Raw genomic sequence first — 16,097 nt, 5'->3', positions numbered from 1 at the left:
TACTCCTACACATGTGACACACGTGACTCCTGGAAACAAGGGGAGTAGTTTTACAGTATTATATCACGTATGTTTGAGCCATTACATTACACGTCAGTAGCGGTGTTGTGAGAGAGGGTGTATAGTCTCTGCGTGCATCCTCAGAGATGAGGAGCAGACGGCGTGGAGCGAAGCCATAGGGCGGTTTGCCAGGTTGTTTTATAGCCCATGACTGTCAGCCAGACCGGTGCGTAGTTGCTCTGTATGACGTTTGTCCTGAAGGAAGGAAATTCTGCATCACCTCTGTATGAAGCCATTAGGTATGCGTATAGGCAGGGGAAGAGGCGCTCAGAGGTGCTGTACAATATCAAATTGTAAATGAAATGCTGAAATAAGCTGTAAGATTTCATTACTGTAACCATATGAGATTCACATGGTTAGGATTACCCTGATATGACATTGCATAGATTTTGTTTGTCCTGCCCCTGTTTCCTCCGTCCCTCTCCTGCCATTACAGAACACTGAAGGTCATTGCAAATAGACTGATTTTATTTTCCACAGGTAGCAGGTAAGCATATCATGCAGTCAGAGCCTCTGTTATGGTGAGTTACTTAGAATGGGTCACAGTGTTTGCAGTGGTTATATTGACATGGATTCTTCCTCTCTCTCCCTCTGCCCCCCCCCACACCCCCGCCCACCCGCCCCCTCATACTTGGCTGCGCACACCAATGTTTTGTTGCTGCTAGGCAGGCCTGTAGCCACCCAGCCACATGTTTCAGCAACACAGCTGGCTCTGTTCCCTCCCCACTGCTTTAATTTGCGATCTCACTTTGCAAACCACAAGTTCTTCACCCCCCCCCCCCCCCTCCTCCTTGCTTGACAGCCAAGCTGATCATGCTACAAAGAAATCAGAAAGAAACAAGGAAGGAAGGAAGAAAAATAAGGTGACATCACCACCCTGTATATGCTCTACTTTGTTTAAAAGCGTACTCTGAGAAAGGACTTTTGAGGTCTGACCGTTCAACTTTTGGAAGCATCTTGAGCAATGCTGAGGTGGTTTCAGCGGCCTGGACCGCTAAACCTCCAGAGCATTTCTGACTGTGAGTCAGAATTGGAAGAGAAGGTGAAAAGGGAAAAAAAAAACACATTTGTGGTTCCAGTTAAAATGGCTCGCTACATAACAGCTTTGGCTCCTCAGTCAGAAGCAACCGCAAAGCTCAGAGGGGTTGTGAACCAGAGTTTGACCTCCTCTTGACCTCCCGAGGACAAACAAGGGCCTGTGTTTTCAAGCCAAGTCTGTGCTGTACCATAGTGAGCAGAGATGTGTTTGAAGGGGCCAGAAGTCCTGGGAAGACCTGGCCTGCCTTTCTCTCAAAGGAATGATGAGAGGGTGCACAGATGTAAGCACTCTCATACTAACCAAAACTCGTACAAAGCTCCAAACTACAATGCATCCTCAGGGATTCATTTCTGTCCTGCCAGCCCCTGAAAAATCAAGTATGTAACTTGAAACAAAAAGAAATTATAACACAGAGTAGACCGATCTGAATGGAATGACTATTTCATGTTATATTTTAATAGAGGGCATCTTTCTCACACTTGAACTGCACAACAGATTTGCTGCATAAAGGAAAATTATTCTATGACTCCTGAAGGCAGAACCGGTTGTCAAGCTGAACAGTCAGGGGCAGTTTGAGGTTAGAAAAAAATCCTGTCATTCAATAACAAAAACTTGAGGAAAAAATGCTATCTTGGTATGACAGCAAAAAGCAGTCTACAGCTGCTGGTATTAGCTTGGTTTTGGAATGCAGTGGCAATCAGTGGAGTCAGACATGCCATAGATGTGATGGAGCTGATGTTTAGATACATGTGCTCTGTTATATTTTAGTGCAGTCACTGGATGAACCGTACAATGGCAGAAATTTGGTGGGTGCCACTGAATGGCAAGGCTACCCTTGCAGGGTATGCCCCACGCCTCTGTGGCCAGCTCAGGCTTGGGTGTTAGGGTCCATATTGTTGTCTGTTTGGGTGTAAAACTCATCCTAGGTAAGAGAACAGGAAGAAAGCAAGCGTTTAAAGTCTTGCATTGGGGAAAGAAAACTGGTGATAACCTTTTAAGCTTTAGTTAGGTGCACTCAGAGGGGCTTCGGACTGCGTTACTCCCCCCAGCAAAGAGCACTCCTCACCCTGGCCTCGGCATGCTGGCTATCCCAGGCTCGTTTTTTTTGGCGGCCTGCCCGTGTCTCCTTGGCCCAGCACTGGCATTGCTGTCATAGTGATCTCTGTGGTTCAGGGGTGTGTGCGTACGTGCAATGCGCGTGTGTGTGAGTCGAGTGTTCACGGTAAAGGGAGTGTAAGTGTAAAGGGAGTGTTCACGGCCCACTGCAACCAGCTCTACAGCGGACCATCTGCAGCTCTGAGCACTTTCCTTGTGTGGGTGCCAGCTTTCACCCAGCTCAAATGCTCAAAGCCCACACGTTGGGACATTTGATTAATTTGTGATGTTTGGCTGAACGGTAGGATATTTGTCACCCTTCTTAAGTCCAATTAATCAAAACGTTCAGATTGTCCCTCTTCGTAGTTAGTAGCATTGATGTTTTGATGCATTTGTAATTGACCAATAAATTGCAATTTTGGATTTTTCCAATATCCAGAAATATGTGTTCTCTTGAAACATTTACTACCAGATATATAAAAACCAGAGGTTTCCTACACATCACCAATGAAACACTATAATATTAAGGTATTATGTATGGCTGGTGGATAAATTAAGTACCTGCAGTATTTCATAGCTTACCATCTCATGTGTTTGTCATAAGAGAATACAATACACATTCCACTGTGTTCATTTGAAACAAGGCTCATATTTGACCCGTATCATACCGTTCTCTCCTTTCTGTACCGCTGAGCAACCCCCAAGCCTTGCAGAAGTTTTTTTTTTTGCCATTGAGGCCGTGAGAGCATAGAGGAGTGCTTCAGAATCCCATTATACTGGGGCGAAACGGTCAAGCTTTGTGGAGCTGTGCGTCTTAAAGGCCAGCCGCACTGTGGCCCCCTCATCTCCCCAGCTGTCCTTCTCTGTATTCCCCCCCCCCCCCCCCTTTTGTGGAGGGACGTGCGGGATCATTCTGTGCCCCAACACTGACAGGGCTGTTTTTCAGCGGACAGATGCAAGGAGGCAGGCGGGCAGGACCTGGCCTGGTTCTTCGCGTGCCCAGCTGTGCCCAGGGTAGGACTGCTCCGAATCCCACAGTCCCACTGAGGGCTCATCTCTCCCCAGCTGAAACAGACCAGCTGGGCCGTTAAAGGCCTCCATTCAGTGGCCTCGGCCAATTGTCCAGCATGCTGCTCCAACTGTTGCCCTTATGGTTTCCAGTCGCACTGGCACAGTCTAATAATTTTTCTCAATGCTGTCTTTCACACCTAAAAGGTTCTAAAAATGGTTTTTGATTTTCACTAACTGCACGGTTTCAGCAGCCATGACTATGGAATGGCTTGCGCTTTCCACCCCCTACACTGTATCTCTTTGCATTTCTCTGGGTTGTTTTCACTCACGGGACGTTTTTTGTCAGTCTAGCTTTTGTGCTTCTGCTGCAGAGGGGAAAATAAATGCTCTTCAAAAAATATCGGTTTTGCATATTAGTGGTGAATGCTTCAAAAAAAAAAAAACTTCAAGAGAACAGGAAAAAATGTACAGAACTGTGCCACAGTTAAGCTATCCCATAATTCCCCAGTGCTTCAGTTCTCAGATGAGCTTGTTTGTGCCAGCGTGGAAAAAAGGACAGAAGGAAAGCGGTGCAAAGGCAAGTGATGTTCTTTGGGGCTGGTGAACGTGCTCATTCAGACTATCACAAAGGCAGTGCAAACAGAGATACTGGCCAAGGACATCAACACGCTGCCTTCCACCACAATGGAACCTCGCAGGGCAAGGAAACCACGCAATCTAAAGCACACTTCCATGCTATCTAAGTGATTGGATAAAGGTGTTCCTTTTATTTCCAGTTCACGCTGCCAACACGTTTCATGTTGCGGGTATGGACAAGGTGTCCGGCAGCATGTCGCTGTTAGAAGTACGTCTGCTCTAGAGATTTTTACAAATCTCATCAGCTCTCAAAGTGTCAGGTGTTTTCCCCAAATATAACTACTAATCCTAAAAGAGAGTGTGGAACAATAGCACTGACTGTACTTGACACTTGGAGTGACTTTACGCTGTTTCAGATCTGTGCAAAAATCTGTACAGTTGTCATAGATCGCCATGGTGATAGTGAGTTGTTGAGCTGCCAGGGGTACCTCGTGTGGGGTGCGAAATACCGCAGTTGCCACGGGAAACTTTGGGGGGCATAGCATTTTTTGGAGGTTTTTCTGACTATTTGTGAATGAATGTCTTCCCCTGAGTGTCCCCCAGGGGTCAAGCAGAGTCCACGTGTTGATTTGTGACTGAGGCTTCCTCTCGTGTGGAGAGGAAGAACAGAGGGGAAAGAATGTGTTTCTGCGGAGCGGGGTTCCAGAGTGACTCCAGAGAGCAAACCCCACCGGCATTCCATTCGGACCTCTGCTATCGGGCAGCTCCAGGCCAACGTAAACAGCGGGGGGGGACGGGGTTCACAGCCCTCGGCCAATGGGCTCGCGGCAGCCCTGCGGTGTCCACTCACGTGTGAGAGTATACTCTTCGCACCAAAAGCAGCGGCAGACGCTTACATGACACGCAAATGCGCATGCACACACGCACGCACGCGCGCGGGAGAAAGTCTCTCATTTTTCCATGAAGGTTTCTCATGTACTCTGCAATACATGACCCCCAATGACCACAGAATGTTTTCATAGTGGTTGTTCGCTGCAAGGGGAGTTTGGGTGACTCTGATAGTATAAGACAGGATGAAGACATGGAATGGATATGTCTGCCATTGCTAGGATGGCACTGCGTCTAAAAATCCAACTGTAAAACTCATAAATTTTTTTTTTTTTTTACAATTGAGCAAAACTACATTTGCACTTACTACAAAAAGGAATAGGTCAAAATATCTATACATGATCAGCAAAAAATTTGTATATACCAGATTAAACATGCATAACATCTTAATCACTGGCTTCTCCTCTCAGCGCTCATCTAAGATGAATTCTGAGTTGAGCTATGTGGACTTGCAAGCTTGAACAGAGGCCATATTCATAGCTCTCTGTGATGTGGGGAAATTTTGCACCCTTATCACTGGAATCTTGTTTGCTTCACTCTTAAATGAAATATTATCTGGTCATCAATGGAGCATGCACTGTGCCCATGCTAAAGCAGCAGGGTAAATCGGCCTGTGAGGATTAGTCTCATCACTCTGCAATCTGAAAGCGTGAAGGAGACTGCACTCCTTTGATGCAAGGGCTCAAACATGCAATAGCTTTGTGAAAAATACCCGCTTCAGTGAAGGTTTTTTTTTAAAAAAAAAAAAAACCCTACATGTCTAAGGGCTCACGTTTATCAAGGGCCTGTTTGTGTGCTTATACCAGTTCATGTCTGCACTCACACTGTGACTGGCATTCTTGAGGTTTCATATTCTCATGTAGGGGCATTGTATTTGTGTACTATAGTCCCCCCCCACCACCACCACCACTCCCACTCTGGCTTTTGTGCACTGAGTGACTCCACTCTCTTGACAGAATGGACAGACCGTTTGAATGTGGGGGGGTTAGGTATCTACACCTACAGACGGACAGGTGCGGCGTGGATCAGTGAGCCGGAGGGAAGTGAAGGGGTGTTGGGGAAGCTCCTGGAGACGAGCATTTCCCTTGCCGACGCATGAGGTCTCAGGTCCGTAGACCAGGCCCCAGTGCCTGCAAGCAGGACGTCAGTGAAGTCACTCTGATTTCACAGCCAGGCTTGTTGTGTGTGCTTGAACAGCATCCCCTCCCATGCCACACACTACCTCCCTCCCTCCCTCCCTCTCTCTCTCTCTCTCTCTCTCTCTCTCTCTCTCTCTCTCTCTCTCTCTGTCTCGCTTGCTCTCTGAGACAAACTCTCCTCCCCCTCTCCAACACTCGCACACACAAACACACACACACACATACACATGCTCCCTTCACTTACACATAATTCTGAATGGCTTAGTCACCGGGAGCCAAAGATTCCGTGGCCCTGGGGGATTCTGGCATGGTTGGGATGACAGATCTCGCCCTCAGTGGAAGAGCTGTCTGAACTGCTTTCTGGCAGAGAGGGGGGGGGATCTCCCGTGATCCTGACAGTGTGCTTCTCTCTCTCTCTCTCCCCCTTTCACTCCTGACAGAAAGCCCCCTTCTCTCCAAACCGGCCGCCCACCATGATCTCCAGGACAGCGTGTGGATGGGTCACGGGGAAACATCCCTCGCAAAAGGTAAGAGCGTCCTCACGCTTTGCTGTTTTTACCCCCTCATTTCCTCTCTCTGTCTGCAAGCTCGACTGACTTGTCACTACAGGTGTTGTATAGTCTTGCTGGATGTGAGAGTGCTGTATACAGCAGGGAAAGATGTTGTCTTGCACAAGCTGATTTTTTGGCTGAACGTCAGTCTGGTTTTTCTTTTCTTTTTTTTTTAAACAAAGATAATGTTAAGATAATTATATTTTATTGTCTAAACGCATAGATTTGTCATAGATTTTTCTTATGCTGTTCATACTTTTTCATGCCAAATTGGTCAACTAGAAGTACCGCTAATTTCGTTTTAGAATAACGAGTGGCAGCTCTGTTGCGTTTTGGATCTATCAACAAGTTTTTTTTAAAATTACATTTGCTAGTGGTTTACAGACAAACATAAGGACTTACAGAATTTAAATGAAAACAGAAATAATATGTTGTGATAGTGAAATGAATAATATGAAGTGGAAAAACCCTTAAGTTTTCTGCTGTATTCTAATGGATTGGTAATAATGTCACATTTTGAGATTTTTTTACACAAGCTATGCACAGATTCCAGTCCTTTCAGTGTTCACTGTCAGTGTACTGTGTTATGTAACAGTCTTTATCAGTGAGTGGCTGTTCAACATAAGAACATTCAGTTTCACTTTTTTCAAAAAAGAAGCAGACAAATGAAGGTACTGTATTTCTACAGTGCAACTTTTCAAAGTTGAAACCACATTATTTATTAAACAGGATTAACATTTGCAACATAACAAGGCTGTGTAAACACATTCTAATATTTCTGAAGCATGCATATATGTGAAAGCTGAGTGAAATATACATGTTTTCAAATTAGCATCTGGAAGTGTTAAAAAAAAAAACAAACGGATCAATAAGAAGAGCAAAAGCAATATTCATCCTGTGACTCTGTCTGTTTTTTGGGGGTCCAGGCATCACTCACGTATGGATGAGGAGGCCCCCTTTCACAGTGGATTTAGAGTGGGGTCTTTGGAGGGAGGAAGGAGGGACAGGATCTAATCTCCAGCTCCCTTGATTCAGTATTTCCTGCAGAAAAAACAACCCCCTATGCGTGTTTGTTTCACCATTGTGGCCTCTTTAGCATTAGATTAACAGCACCAGTACCTGTAAAACCTACAGTAATTGTACAAAATATTAAAAATATACTGAATTATTTTCCCTATACATGACCTTAGTGTAATATGTAAAACCAGAGTAAATCCCCGCTTGAGTTGAAATATTTTTATAGGATAGTGTATAGAACTGTTTGCAATATACAAATAATAAATATGTAAATATGTGCGTATAATACATAATACACTTTGAAAAAACTATTGAAAACGTATGTGAATCTGTGTGTGTGTGTGTGTGTGTGTGTGTGTTTTACATATTTTTATATATTTTTAACCTTGCATTCAAATAAATAATAAATATATCTATATTTACATGTAAACATTCAGGTCAAGCATGAGGTTCTGGTCTTATCTGGTCCGAGGGCTTTGTTCTTTATCTAAGGCAGTGAAGGTTAAAGCCCAGCCTTCTGGTTCAGGCCAGCTGTGTGTTTTTCCGTGTCCTCCGACGCACTGGAGCCCCGGTGCGTGTGCACGGTTTCCCAGCCTGCTCCGAGGTGGCGTGATAAGGGCATCCAGACTCAGGGACACCGACCGTCCCGGACCACCAGCTGCTGGCTTCTCAGAGCCGAGGGACTGAGAGAGATGAAGGGACTCTCTTTTCTGCAGCAGCCTCATGGTGTTTTTCCCCTCACGTCTGTGTGTACTCTAAAACTTTTTTTTTTTTTTTTTTTTTACAGACAGTGATATCTGTATCTGTGAGAAAATAAAGCCCCAGGAGAATATTTTCTTGAGCTTTCCAGGGATTTATGAACCTGGTACGTGTTTGGTACACTCAGCCAAGCACTTCCCCTGGAGTTAATTTTCAAATAATCTTTTTTTCCAGGAAACATACATTCATTTTCTAGCTCCATAAATGTTTTACATGCATACTAAATGATAGTTGTAAGATGCACCTTTTTTTCTGATAGCTTTACCACACCATGGCTCTGAATGCAAGCTATTTAGAATCTATAGACCTAAACACTCATTAAATGGCTGCTGACAGCAAAACTCTCCCCTTGTTAGGAAAGAAGGGGCAAAAAAGGGACACACTGGAAAAGTGAAGAGTTGTGGAGGTAAAGGTCATGTGACTTGTTACAACCTGATTTTGTGAGCATTTGTGTCCGCACAAATACAAACAAATATCAATATACAAACTAGTCAACACCTTTCAGTTATCATTCACCTGTAAAACTGCAGGGAGTGGAGTTCAATGCTATGTTAGTCCCCTTTGGGTAAAATATTCAGCTGGGAAAATGCTTCTCAATGTACCTGCACGGGTAATACACATATTACAGCAATGCCTTATTTTTTTCCCCAATATGATGGTGAGACACTAAAGCAGGCTAACGTGAGCTTTCAAATGGAGCTTAACGAAGGGGCGATGAGGGTTTAAGACGAATTTGGGCCCCGGGACGGTTAGCGCAGTGGACACTAAATCACGGACCAGGACAGCGTGTCCAAATTCCTCAGGCCGGTGATGTCACCCGGATTGTGTCTGAAACGTATCCAGACTTGAAGGGCTGGGGTCGGTGCCAGATGTTTAACTTTACTGCTCCCTGCTTCAGACCCGTGGCAGCCGGCTCTCTGCTCCCGAATCGAGTGGCCCTGGTGGCTTTGTTCCAATTTCAGCTAATTTACAGCGAGTCAGTAAAAAAAAAAAAAAAAAAAAACTAAACAAAATCAACCCCCCCCCCCCCCCCCCACACACACACACACACACAAAGGCAAGAAACTTGTGTGAGGAAGGAATTCCCATGCTTTTCTTCGGCTGGACAACAGCTTGTTTTCTGGCTCAAGCTGTGTGTTCACATTCCTGTGTAGGAGCTTTCAACATACTATAAATAACCTTCAAAAAGCATACAGTTCAGTTGGCCCCCTCCACCCCCACCCCCACCCCAGTGCATCCACTTCAATTTACATGTGTTGCATTGCTTCTTCTAAAAGTCAACACAGTTCTTTGAATCGTACAGTATTTTGTTTTGATTTTTATATCAAAAAATATAAAAGTTATACTTTACCTCTAGTTGTTTTAGTTTGTGTTTGGACAGCTGTATACTAAAATAGCTATCCTCTTTTGGGTCTCTTACAGGTGAGCTACTTCACTTATGCTGTGTGATCAAGCGCAAAGGAATGAACGCTTGTTGCGGTTCTGTTGACCGGACACTTTTGACATAGATGGCCGTCCCTTGTGTTAGCAGCAGAAACCTCTGGAGCAACATTTTGGCTGCTGCCAGATTCTAGAGTAAGGAATGGAAGCGGTTACCACGGTGACACTGGAAGGAGCGCAGTCATTTTCGGCGTTTTCGATGCAGGCGTCCTCTTGGGGAAGTGAAGGGGATTCTGTCTCCACCCAGAGCCAGAGCCCATCAGAGAGTGGGGAAACTGTCTGGCTGTCTGAGCCTCTGAGCTCAGCGGTCATGCAACTGTCCCGAGACCACGCTCGGGATCAACAGGAGATGGGTGCAGGTGATGACCTTCACGGAAACGATGATGCAGCCTTTGCGCCAGGAATTTCAGGCAACCAGCACTGTGCCGCTGCTTTGGTAGCTGACTCTCAGGAGTTTGATCCAGTCACCACCTCATCAGGTTGTAACAGTGAGCTCGGTGAGGTCTGTACTCACTCGAGCTCCTTGGACGAGCTGGGTGATCTTCAAACCTCATCGGACACCCTGGAAATGCAGAGCCACGATCCCACCCTCACTGGCCCGAAGGCAGGCAGTGGAATTCGGGGGCCTGCTGCTGTTGTAGCGGGCTTCTCTGAGGGCCCAGCTTCAGACTTGAACCAGACTTTTTCCCTGGAGAAGTCTGGCTATGCACTTAACCCACACTGCCTCCAGGTGGAGCTGGACCATGTTGTAAACCCATTGGATTGCCCTGAGGAGCATGGACGATTTTTTCCCCTCCTTGGCCACTCAGAGCCACCTGTTCCCACTCCCCCCATCAGCTCTGATCTCTCCAGCCTCTCCACTCCCCTGCCTGGCAGCTCCGGGACGCCAGGGCCAGCTGGGGGATACTGGGAGCTCCCCCGCATCGTGAGGCACAAGCCCAGCTCCATCGCCTTCTCAGATTACCCCGACCGCCGCACTGGCTGCCTGTACATCGGCGAGAGCTCGGACGGTGGCGAGGAGTCCTCCTCGGAGGACGACAACGTGTTCGAGGAGCTGCCTCAGCGCCGGGAGTTTCTCACGGGCCGGCGGCGCAGGGGCAGGCCGAGGAGGAATGGCCCGGGGACGGGGGCGGGGGCGGGGCAGGATGGGCCGAACGCGGACACGCCGTCCCGCCAGGACACCACGGGCAGCAGCTGTGACGCAGAGGAGGAAGCCAACAGCACGGAGGTGAGCGTTCTTTTCCACAGATTTATTGTAAACACTGCCTCTGTTTGTTCCTGCAGGTCAGTGGCAGCTTAACCGTGCCCCTGACCTTCAAAGGCCACCTTGGGCCGTTCTCTGGACAGGGTTCACCTTACGCTCATTACACAACGTGTATTTCTGTTTGAGTATTGAAACTGATTTGAAAACTTACAGAAAAAAGTCAAGCTGTCTTTGAAAATTAACCCAAGTGAAAATGTTTAGTCGAGCGTGCCAAGTGCACACTGAAGGAATGACCAACCAAACGTTTAACTGGGATTTATTTTAGCGTAGCTCCACCGTGGCTGCCTTTATGTAGGCATATCCAGTCAGCGCTTGAAATTCAATCGTGAGGAACGACTACGGATTCCTTGAAAATGTGACCTACGGTTTGCATGTTGTTGTACACGCCAGGTATAAACCTAGTAATTTAGAGCTCTCACTCTCCCTCTCTCCCGCTCTCACCCTCCCTCTTCTCTCTCTCCGTATGAACTCCACTGCCACTGCCACTCAGGGCCAGGTGAGGCCGAACATTAAAAAATGCCCACACTGTGATATTAACCAGAACATATATTCCATTTACTATACAGGTGTTCCCTCACACCAGAGACAAATAATGACTTTTTTTCTGCAGTACCTTCTTTTGTTACCAGAAGATGATCCTTTTGCCTGAAAGTTCAATCACCCAATCACTGCTTTCTCAGTCATTACTTTTCCATCTTGTGTGTGTTTGTTTTTTTTTGCATTTTGGAAAGTTAGTGTGTTGACATATTCTTGTTCAGTGAAACGAGGAGAACTCAAAACAAAACGCCTCAGAGGAATTAAAAAAGTTGCTGCTGTTTTTTCGGGAAGCTCCTGTAGTAGAGACAGCGGTTGTTTTTTCCAAATGCACCTTAGCGCTTCCCCCTAACACAACCCCACCGGTCAATTACACACGCTGTTATTTCCTTCAACAGCTCAGGGGAGATTTGTGGCTTTTTTTTCTGAGCCTGGCCCCCTGGGGTCACCGTGCCGTGATTTACTCCTGCAAACTCCGCCCACTTTTACTGCCATCACCTGGACGCTTGTGTACACACGCACACACGGTCGCCGTTTATGGTCCCATTGTAATGAGAGAGAACAAAACTCATAAAAACCTCATTCGGGTCACCTTCCCTGAAATCTTTTCTATGTGAACTGACTTTTCTAAGTGAAAAAGGGTTGACGTGATCACGCTGTATGCTGTGTGGACAGCTCTGCACAGCTGGGCGGCAGTGTGGATGCAACAGTAGGAGGCAGGACTTGTGACCCAAAGGTCACTTGCTCAGTTCCCAGGTGGAGCGGTGCAGTTGTACCCTTGAGGAAAGTATTCAAACCAAAATGCCTCCATAAATATCCAGCCATATACACGGATAACAAGCAAAACTGTAAGCTTTGTAGGTCTCTCTGGATAAGAGCAACTGCTAATTAAACGCAATGTTAAATGATGATAGCTCAACCCATCACATTAGAAAATGGTAGAGATGCTCTTGGTAGAATGTAGACCCCAGCTGTCATTAAGAGCTGTTGTGTGCTTTCAGCTGTCATAGCTATAATCTTTTTTCCTTCCTCTAAAGGCAATAGTTACATTTACATTTACCTTTACATTTATTCATTTGGCAGATGTTTTTTTCCAAAGTGCCTTACAAGTGAAGCAGAGTACAACACAGCACAATAGTTTCTCCAAGGTTAATCTAGTCTGAACTATAACATTTTCTGTCATGCTGTTGACTGACTAGCAGATACAAATAGACAGACCTCTCCCGGCGTTTGCTCCGCCTAACGGCAGCGGAGGCAATAACGTTTGAGAGAGGGGTAGAAGAATGCTGGGAATTTGGAGAGCTGGTTCTAAGCAGAGAGGACACAAGTTCAACAACACTGATAATGTGGGGACACCAGCTGGTGTTATCTCACGCTGCGGGGTGTGTGCTACAGATCCGCTCTCTCACTGTCTCTCTCTCGCACGCTCGCTGGCTTTCCTTTTTGCTGTGGGGGTTCAAGGTGACTCTCAGGTGAGTGCGAGGGGTGAGGTGCGGGGTAGGCTTGCTTGGGTGGGATGTGGGAGGTTCTCTCTGTGTGTCTGACAGGCAGTTATTATCCCCTTCATCTGTAAGTGAGGACAGAAAGGGCTCACTGTCTCGTGCAGCTGTGTGGGGAGAGAATAAATTCACTTATGTATTTTGGCCTTAATTTACAAAACAGCACAGGATAGGGGCATACTGTGGTACAATTTGGTATTTTTAACAGTTCATACTCAAATATTTGAAACTAAAGGGCAAATTTTTTCATCTTTTAAATCTGAATGATGTGGACGTCCCTGATAGTGTTGATTGGAGGGCAAATGTTAATGTACATGCTCAATTAAAATGTTTCTTTGCATTGCTGGAGCACCAGTGATTTTTTTCTACTTGTCTTTCTATGTACTCTTGGGTGCTATGGAAAACAGATGAAAATCTAATCTCAGAATTCCAGAGCAAAATATCTGTACATCAGCTTGGAACAGCGGCGATCGTAAACCGATCATCTCTGCTTTGTGGATGACTGAAACATTGAGATTGAGAGGTTACAGTCAAAACGCTGTGTTCTGTCTTTATCTGTTTCATCTTAGCCTAGCCTTCTGCCATCTAACCCCTTGTCCTGTCTGCAGCCGCCATCCTTAATAGCTAAATGACTTCACCTAATTACTGGGTACTGAATCTGCCCCCCTAATACGAGAGAGTTTGTTGTTTACAAAGAGCGGGAAAATGCTGGACTGCAGCCCAGTTGCAAGTTTCAATATTCACCAGCAGGGGGCACCATTGCTACATTTTGCAAACAGGTGCTGTTGGTTCTTAGCACTCAAAGCAGGGAGTTTAGATTAGGGGTAGGGCTTGGTGGTCACGAGTATTGCAAAGAGATACATGTGTATTCAATGAGTACATACCTTGCATAGACGAACAAGTGTCTCCATGCCATGGTTGTTTGTGGCGTTTAATCCTCATGGGAGAATTACTCATTAAAATATTCAAGACATGAGTTCGTTGGAAGCCCCCCTCTCCTCCTCCGTATCTGATTGCAACATCCCCGTGCCTCCATCTTGATCCCTGGCGCTCAATGTGGGTGGCTCGTAACGGGCACCAGGCCCAACGCCGTGGCAAAGCGGGGCACTTCACATCTCATTTCAATGACAATGGGGAAAACGCAGTGGGTTACAATGTGGCTAATTTGCACTGATAAAGTCATGGTCCTCTGGCACTTTTTGTTTTCTCCCCTTTAGATAACGTTAATGAATCGGGCCTGGAGGACTGGCTCATACCAGTTCCGTTGCCATGGCGCAGCTGTTTCCCACCTTGGAAAGGGAAGAGAAGGGCGAGTAAAATGAATCAAGGCCACTGTCTCACCCGCAGCTTGGCGAGGTCCCCCGAATTCCGCTCATTCCACGTGGAAAAAAAAAAGGGTTCGCATTCCTAGCTCCCAGAATGCATTGCAGCTGTCGCAAGAGAGAAGGGTGCCGTGAAGCGGGAACATGCTCTTGATGTGGCCTGGATGCCTGTCGGCGAGGCCAGGAGATGTTGGCACGGCGCTGCGTGTCTTTGTTTGACTGCGATGTTATGCGGTGGGGACGACTTTGCATAGCATGTTTCCCAAGAGTTGAGCGAGAATAAAAAAAAAAAAAAAAAAACTCAGCGGAAAAATCAAGATCCAAACAGTGTTTTAAAACTCATTGTGTTTGCCATATAGTTAGCATTGAATGAGAACACTGTTTACATTGGCGGTTCACTGCACTGAATTGGGTCTGCATGCAAGGGCGTGCTGGCATTTAAAAATCATCAGATTCTGTTAAACGTGTTAAATATGAATGAGTGAACTCTTACGTCATTCTTTTCAAGAACAAATGGAGAATGCTGTCATTGGATCCTATCCATTCTGTATGCAATTCTAGTATGGAAGTAAAGGGTTAAATAGATTAATACATCCATATAACAAAGAATTAGAAGTCTGTGCAGCGTCTGCTCTGAACATATACATTACTAAAAGGTAGGTTCTCCTTTAAAGAAAAAAGGACTCAGAAATCCTGAAACATCCGTGCCATTAAAAAGGAGCACAATCACTTCCTGTCCAGCACATGAAGCACAGAATCTGCATGGAAAGCCACCTTTTGAAACAAAGTTGCCCTCCGCCTTGCCATCCGCATTGAACCACAACTGGAGGCTCACATGGGCCACAGAATTTGAGAGAGTAATGAGAGGGTAATTGCCATTCAATTCAAGTTCTGTGTTCATAATTTCAACACACCCTGACATGCCCTTCCATTCACCTAACCCTCAGTATGTAAAATGATGTTTTTTGTGTCATTTTAACAGAATAACCATGGGAAGAACGGATGGTTTCTCTATAAGACCATCACAAGGGCTCTCTTCATGCATGGATGAAGAGTAGAAATAGTGCAACAGAAATTCATAAATGAATTCTGTCTTATTTGAGCGGCAAACACACTAGCAGCTGAGAGGGCCTGGTCTTTTTTCTCCCCTGCGACCCCATTGACCCTGGAGCCCGGAGGTCAGGCCAGGATTGCTCAGATTTAGGTCACTCCTTTGGGATTGAGGGGAAGAAAGCACTTTCCCTGGATCAGGTCAATCAGGTGACCCTGGGTGGTCGGAGACGCGTTTGGGGCGTCTGGTGTCTGTTACAGGATTTTCACTCCTTTCTTGACATCGCCGCAGATTGCTTCCAAATCACTGCGGGTGCCTGACGTTGCTTACAATTTACGTGGTCGTACCTGACCAATCCTGGTAATGAAGCTGAAAGGACTGTAGTCTGTATGTCCTTTTTTTGGGCCGTTACTGCCCACTGCAGCCCAGCCATAACATAACACACCATCAGCCTCCTGCAACCCTTTTGCTATCTCTGAGACATCTGTGTGAGTGGGGCGGTGGCTCCAGTGTTCTCTTTTTGGGGAAAGGAGTGCCCCGATATCTGGAGCCCGATTGGTCGAGGGGCCCTCAGAGTTTTCACATTCCAGCAGATTTTTACAAGCCCCGCATATAGCAATCACTCCCCTCGTCTCAGGCCTGCAGGACTGGCTGTCGGGACAAACGTGCCTTTCTCAGAGATGACACCCCTCAATGGGACGATTGTGTGGGGTATGAGAGAACCCTTTGATGCAGTTGGGGACGGACTGTTTTGGCCCCAGGGAGCTTCGGTGGTCACACTCGACACCCGGGACGACATTTACGGGGAAATGAACGAACATCTTTGTGGGGCTCCGTGTTCATGGAGACAGC

At 46.3% G+C, this 16,097-nt stretch overlaps 1 protein-coding gene across 1 annotated transcript in view; it reads left to right on the top strand.

Annotated features, from left to right (window-relative positions):
• The first annotated feature begins 6,038 nt into the window (after positions 1 to 6,038).
• stard13b (StAR-related lipid transfer (START) domain containing 13b) overlaps positions 6,039 to 16,097 on the top strand; it is a 98,827-nt gene continuing 88,768 nt past the window's right edge. Inside the window, exons 1-2 of the mRNA XM_036536153.1 lie at positions 6,039 to 6,335; positions 9,558 to 10,803. Coding sequence (XP_036392046.1) covers positions 9,718 to 10,803 — 1,086 coding nt within the window. The 5' untranslated portion in view covers positions 6,039 to 6,335; positions 9,558 to 9,717. The remainder of the gene's footprint in view (positions 6,336 to 9,557; positions 10,804 to 16,097) is intronic.

The sequence above is a fragment of the Megalops cyprinoides genome, chromosome 9 (assembly GCF_013368585.1).
Source record: "Megalops cyprinoides isolate fMegCyp1 chromosome 9, fMegCyp1.pri, whole genome shotgun sequence".
Lineage (NCBI taxonomy): Eukaryota > Metazoa > Chordata > Actinopteri > Elopiformes > Megalopidae > Megalops > Megalops cyprinoides.
The sequence above is the reverse complement of the archived record's forward strand: the minus strand, read 5'-3'. Positions and strand labels throughout refer to the sequence as shown.